Source organism: Papaver somniferum, chromosome 5 (assembly GCF_003573695.1).
Source record: "Papaver somniferum cultivar HN1 chromosome 5, ASM357369v1, whole genome shotgun sequence".
Lineage (NCBI taxonomy): Eukaryota > Viridiplantae > Streptophyta > Magnoliopsida > Ranunculales > Papaveraceae > Papaver > Papaver somniferum.
In genome coordinates this window covers 184,335,061-184,340,745 of record NC_039362.1, presented here as the reverse complement: position 1 = coordinate 184,340,745, position 5,685 = coordinate 184,335,061, and the positions used below count along the sequence as shown (strand labels likewise).

The 5,685-nt window shown below is 36.8% G+C and overlaps 1 protein-coding gene across 3 annotated transcripts; it reads right to left on the bottom strand.

The window, feature by feature from the left end:
• Positions 1–292: 292 nt before the first annotated feature.
• Positions 293–5,212, bottom strand: LOC113283905. Of its 3 annotated transcripts, XM_026533292.1 has the most exons (6): positions 4,995–5,212; positions 4,435–4,535; positions 3,608–3,685; positions 3,407–3,478; positions 2,592–2,689; positions 293–1,136 (listed from the first exon to the last, which is right to left on the bottom strand). In XM_026533292.1, the coding sequence occupies exons 1-6, from the start codon at positions 5,016–5,018 to the stop codon at positions 520–522; spliced, it is 990 nt and encodes a 329-aa protein (XP_026389077.1). In that variant the 5' UTR covers positions 5,019–5,212; the 3' UTR covers positions 293–519. The 3 variants fall into 3 exon arrangements, with proteins under 3 accessions (XP_026389077.1, XP_026389080.1, XP_026389078.1); XM_026533295.1 differs by lacking the exon at positions 4,435–4,535 and having other exon boundaries at positions 4,995–5,070; XM_026533293.1 differs by lacking the exon at positions 4,995–5,212 and having other exon boundaries at positions 4,414–4,536.
• Positions 5,213–5,685: the final 473 nt, after the last annotated feature.

Here is a 5,685-nt window from a genome sequence, read left to right as displayed (position 1 = left end):
AATTTCCTCCCACCAAAATTTACATAGATGATGAGACATATGAGAGTCCATTTTCCAACACAAAATTTTGTGTATAAAAAGAGCAACTTGATAGATAGATATAGCCTGTCCCATACATTTTAATACTCAAAACTACTAATTATTGGCAACCCTCACAAATATTTATAGCCATTCTAAAGAGCGCGTGACTAGGGCGGAGCCACATGAAAAGTTGGGTGTGCGATTTGCCTACCCAGCCCAGTTATCTCTGGGCCCAATTCGAGCTATTTTTGCCCATTTTCACCCTCTTAAATATGTGCCTATTGGTGCATACCTATTCTCAAAACTCGGCTCCGCCCCTGAGAACCAACACTGCGAGGAACACTGGTAAGCCTTGTTAGAGCTGATGTAGATGGCCCAGTAAGTCGGGGAGTCTTGCTTGGTGATTCCATGTGCCATCTTAAAATACCTATGTTGCTTTTCAAGAGGGTCACATGAGATTACTTGAAAAGATTTTGAGATTCCCTTAGAGACTTGTGACTAGTCTTTTTCAATTGGCATTGCTGTATCGGTTTTCATAATAAGACCATTTAATTCCTTGGTTCCATTTGAGCGTAGTGCATGAGCAAACATCCTTTTTGCAGCTCCTAAATGTTCTTGTTTCAAATTGTCATCGGATGGAGCTTGACGCATTCTCCCATTCAGCGGTGGAACACAATTAACAGAATTATCACTACCTGCTGGTTTCTTCTGAATTTTCCTCTCACTAGTGGCAGCATGAGTCACCTGCGACTTATCAACAATTTTCCTGTCTTGTGAGCTAAGTTCTTGGATGGAAACTGCAGCTGTTTCTCGTGAATTTCTCAAGTTAAGATTTTGATGACCCACGCTTTTCTCACTACCACTCAATTCCTGATTTTTTTGGTTGGGTTCGTTACGCGTTGAAGGAGTGACCCCAGCAGATGAAGAAGAAACCCTTTGTCCCAGTGCATGAGCTATCATTCGACGTGCAACCACAGGGATGTTTCGTGGCTTTGGTGTGACTAATTCTTTAACCTCGCTATCATCCTTTGAAAAGATCCGCTGGCGGGCTGCCAAATAAGCTGCTTCCCTCTCTTCGAGAGAGGATTTAGTAGAAACAGTATTGGTTTTGGAGGCTGCGAGGCAAACACAAACATTACAAAAGTATATTTCAGTGCAAACTTTCAGAGAAGAGCAGATTAGACAAGTAGACTAGAACAATTGAGCTACTTAAATGGCATGGCATTAAGAGGAAACAATATGAGAAACAGAGGAATGACTTTGCTGTCACACGCTTGTTATATGTGTAAAGGGAAAATCCAAAAAAAATTTAGCATAACATATAATGATATGAAAGTCTGAATATGGTAACTAAATTGATAATAGTAGAAACATCAAAGATCTTACTGGATTGAAGCGTAGATTTTTCTTCATCTAAGTTAGGAACATGTCCAGAACATGTGAGGGTTAACCATTCTTTCAACTCCTCAAATCCCTTCTTTATCTCTTTGCTTAACTCTGACTTAAGCTCCTTTTTCATCTCTTGTATCTCTGTCATGATATCTATCTCCAGCTCCTTCAACTCTACGTACTTTCTTTTAGCCATGTTTGTAGAGTGATCAATTCCAGACCCCAATATGATAGATAAGTACTAACAAGTATGCAATAAAACTTTATCTTTATTGCTTAAGCGAAAGAGTTTTACAACGTTCCTTCAAGGTGTTTTCTACCCTAGCCGTTGTATCTTTCTTCTACTATTTTTCCTCTTGAATTCTCTTTCTAGTATTCTTCTAGTTTTTTCCTCCCTCTACAGGCACTTAATTGCACTCTATTTATAGATTAGGACTACACCAGTACTAGTCATTCCAAGAAAAGGAAACTACCCTATGTTAGTAATCTTCCAAAAACAGCACCCTAAGTATTCCTCCTAAGAATAGAAATCAGTTTCCATAATTACTTGGAGTAGTAATTCTCTTAAATGTAAACCAGGGTATAGGGTATTTCGATGGGCCTAACAGATCAGGTATTTCGATGGGCCTATACCTTAACGGATCAATGAGCCTAAAGCTAAAAATGGATCATAGAGGATCAGATTACTACTCAATCTATTAGCAGAATCATAAAATATATCATATAAATCCCAGATAACACGGTCCTCAATCAAGGATCAGATTACTACTTAATTAGCAGAATCATATAAATCCCAGATAACAAGGAACAGCTTGGTTGAAAAGGGATACTAGTAGAGTAAACTATTTCCCAGTTCTAAAATATATCATATAACGTAACTACCGTATGTGACATAACCTAGCCATAAAACTGTCCTGCTCAATGTTTTCTAGACAGTTACCATTCCCTCATCTTCAAAGTTAAAGATGCATAAAGTAGTACCTTGATGTATTCAAAAATTTCACTTAAAAGTGAGTTATGAAGAGATACTTTTTCCAATTGAGGACCGTGTCTAAAGAATATGGTTTTCAATCAAAGTAACAATCTTTAGAGAGTAGCTATACATGTCTCATATGATCATATCCATACTTCCAAATAATACCTAAGTTTCAGTCTGCATCATTGAAATGCAAAGAGCTTACCAGGTAAAGTGTCTTTCCTCCTCAAGATTTGATGTGACTCGGTTGGAGAGGGATACTCATCATGTTGCCACAGAATATCACTAACAAGAATTGGAGGTCTGCAATTAGAGAAATGAAAGACTTTACTTTGAATATAGGAGTGAAACAAGAAAAGCATCGTATAATGTAACAACTGTGTTTATATACTTTATAGCTAACGGAAAAGTACTGAGCTTAATAGAAAACAAAATAAACATTCAACATCATGCATTATATATCAATCAGGCATTAAGTCCAAACTGAAAGTTCAGGGTGTTGGAATTTCAGCTCCTTATAAAACAGGACTTGAACCTAAACATGATACTAACCCAACCTTATGCAGAAACCAGAACTTAGCAGTTAGCACTAGTATTAGCATACTCAAAAACATATAAAAGATGACCATTCAACAAAGCCTAATAAGCTCATCTTAGAGAACCAGATTGAGTAGAACCCAAGATTGCAAATTTAAGAAAGGATATGCATATTCAGTTAGGATATCCAAATTGTCGAAAAGGTATACATTCCTGTTTTAGTGCTATATTTTACATTACAAGATTAATTTTCTTTCTTCAAGGTTATTTTCTGGTAATATTTTCTCTAAATGCACACCAAATAACCTTCCTATGCAAAAAAGATGCAAGAGAAATCAAGCTTCAATATAGTTCGTCTTAGCTTTAAAATTTCCAGATCAAAGTTCTACAGCCAGGTGCTCTTGAAATTTCTAAAAACTTGAACATTATAACCAAACGAGGAAATTACAAAAGCAGTGCTTGGTATAATGTAGAAAAGCTTACACTGACGATTCTAGGCAACGCTCCAAGATTAAATGGCGATCATCTCCTTCACCGACAGATACATGTACAAATCTAGCACATGATATCATCCCAATTAAGCCATTACATTGCGAGGAGAGAAATACTGTCAAACATATATAAATTGACGTGTGAAACAGAAACCTATTGAAGCTTCAATAAGTTAGCACCACACGGACTTACCCAAAAATATCAGCAAGACGATGCAAGAGAAGGCGGTTGTATGGGTTCATTGGTTTCAACTCCAAGACACCATCTGGGCTGCAATCATACTCATTCATTTCAATTTGTACTTTCTTAATATTTCAGTCACTATTAACTATTTAAGCATACTCCGCGATGATTCCGTCACTCACAACATTATACGCCACGGGGAAAGATAAACATAATACACCAAAGTAATTTATAAATTATTGCTTTACTCTGCCGTGACTTTATGGCATAGCTAGTCTCTATTCAACTGATGAAAAGTTAAGGAACAACTGGACACAAATGGGAGGTTGAAACCAGGAAATATAATACATCATAGTGGTTGTGAAACTGAATCAACGTGTATAAGAAACCACTGTCAACATGAAAACATTAAATCTAACAAACCACCTTCACACAGAAAGGTTATGCAGAGTTTTCCGTTAGACATCATATACATTAGAAGTGCATATTTAATAACATAATTCTGACAAATGCTTAACCGTATACTTTGAGCTTATCATAAACTGCTGTTGATGTGTACTAAATATTTTCTTAGATGGTTGATAGTTCCCATTGTCATCTCATCACCGCCAAGACTGTAATACTTGTGCATCACCCCAATTAATCAGGTTTCTCTAAAAATAAATTTATCATTTTTATGATTGTTTCAGGTAATCATCATTTATTTTGAGTTAGGCCTTGACAAGGAGGATACCAGAAGGTAGAATGAATGTTAAAAAGAGCTAAGTTTCAACCAAGTCAATATTCGGAAAAACACATCGTGCAACAAAACAAACCTTCCCAATCCTCACAGATACCTGGTATCGTTCAGAAGAAAATCCACCAACACCTCTTCAATGGAAAGAACAAGATGCTTGCATGGTAAATTGTCTTTAATAAGAAAAGCCAACTCCTCTATCTACATATAACATTGATTATACACATCAGATACAAGTAAAATCAAGAACTAATCGCATTGCACTTACAAACAAACATATCTATCCAAAGTTCCCAAACCAACTCAAAAGAAACCACTTATCAAAACGCCAGCCTAGAAGAAACTGCAACACAAAATCTCTTGGCAACTAAGTAATTTTCAAATAATTAGTAATGTTATTCATTGATTATCCAGAAGTTCAGCATTACCTTTCAGTACAAAAACGGAAGTGCTACTTACTATTCAAAAGTTGAAACCAATTCCAGAAATTCAATCAGAATTTGTTCAAAAATTCAATAATATCTCATCTAAAATTCTCTCTTTGATGAAACCCTAGTCCTTAAAACAAAATTACGAGTCAATTATGCTAATAAAATATGAAATCAAACAAACCCTAAAAAGAGAGAATTATTGATATAAGAGAGAGATAGGAGTAATTACCATTGCGAATTGAGTCATACTCATGTTGAATTCAAGAGTCAGATATACGAAACCCTAGAAATCCGAAGAATTATTATTACCAATGTTTTGAGTAGAAGAAGGAGAAGTTGATTTTGTTTTTCCTTTTCTAACCTCTTCTCCTCCCAGTGTTATCCAGAATTCGATGATAGCAACGTGTTCTAGCAGTCAACGTCAGGTTGGTTAATGATATAAGGCTGCATCGGCTTATCTCTCCAACCATCCCTAGGGGCTCGAGACTTGCCCCCGAAAGACCAGAACGGGAACCGAAGCCATTTGTCCCAAAACAAGTCCAGGATTGGTTACAGACTATCTCGTAAAGAATTGTTTCATAAAAGTGTGGCAAAAAAGTTCTTGCGTCAGCTTGCGGCCTAGACATGACTTGTCCGAATACAAGAAAAATCCTTGACACATTTTGTGTCTCGTTCGTTTTCGGTATAGAGGGTGCAGTAGTCATTATTTCAATGGGATTACACGTTTGTAACAATACATCTATTTACTCCATATCCTGGCTATAGGGTTACAGGGATGGTTCCCCCTGCACAATCCTGCGAGTTGTAGAGCTACGGGAGGAGTCCCCCAATTCTGCCAAAAATGGTGGTTTACATGTTTGAGGTTTACATATTCGTACTTGAGAGGTAATCGGAAGTAACATGGTCAGCTCAGGTACCTC

What these genes read in the sequence shown, in the direction of transcription:
- LOC113283905 (XM_026533292.1), bottom strand. Translation starts at nt 5,018, where the DNA reads ATGAGTATGACTCAATTCGCAATG. An exon ending in GTATGACTCAATTCGCAATG is followed by an intron (nt 4,536 to 4,994) that starts GTAATTACTCCT and finishes TGTTATATGTAG; the next exon opens with ATAGAGGAGTTGGCTTTTCT. An exon ending in GAGGAAAGACACTTTACCTG is followed by an intron (nt 1,137 to 2,591) that starts GTAAGCTCTTTG and finishes TTTGCCTCGCAG; the next exon opens with CCTCCAAAACCAATACTGTT.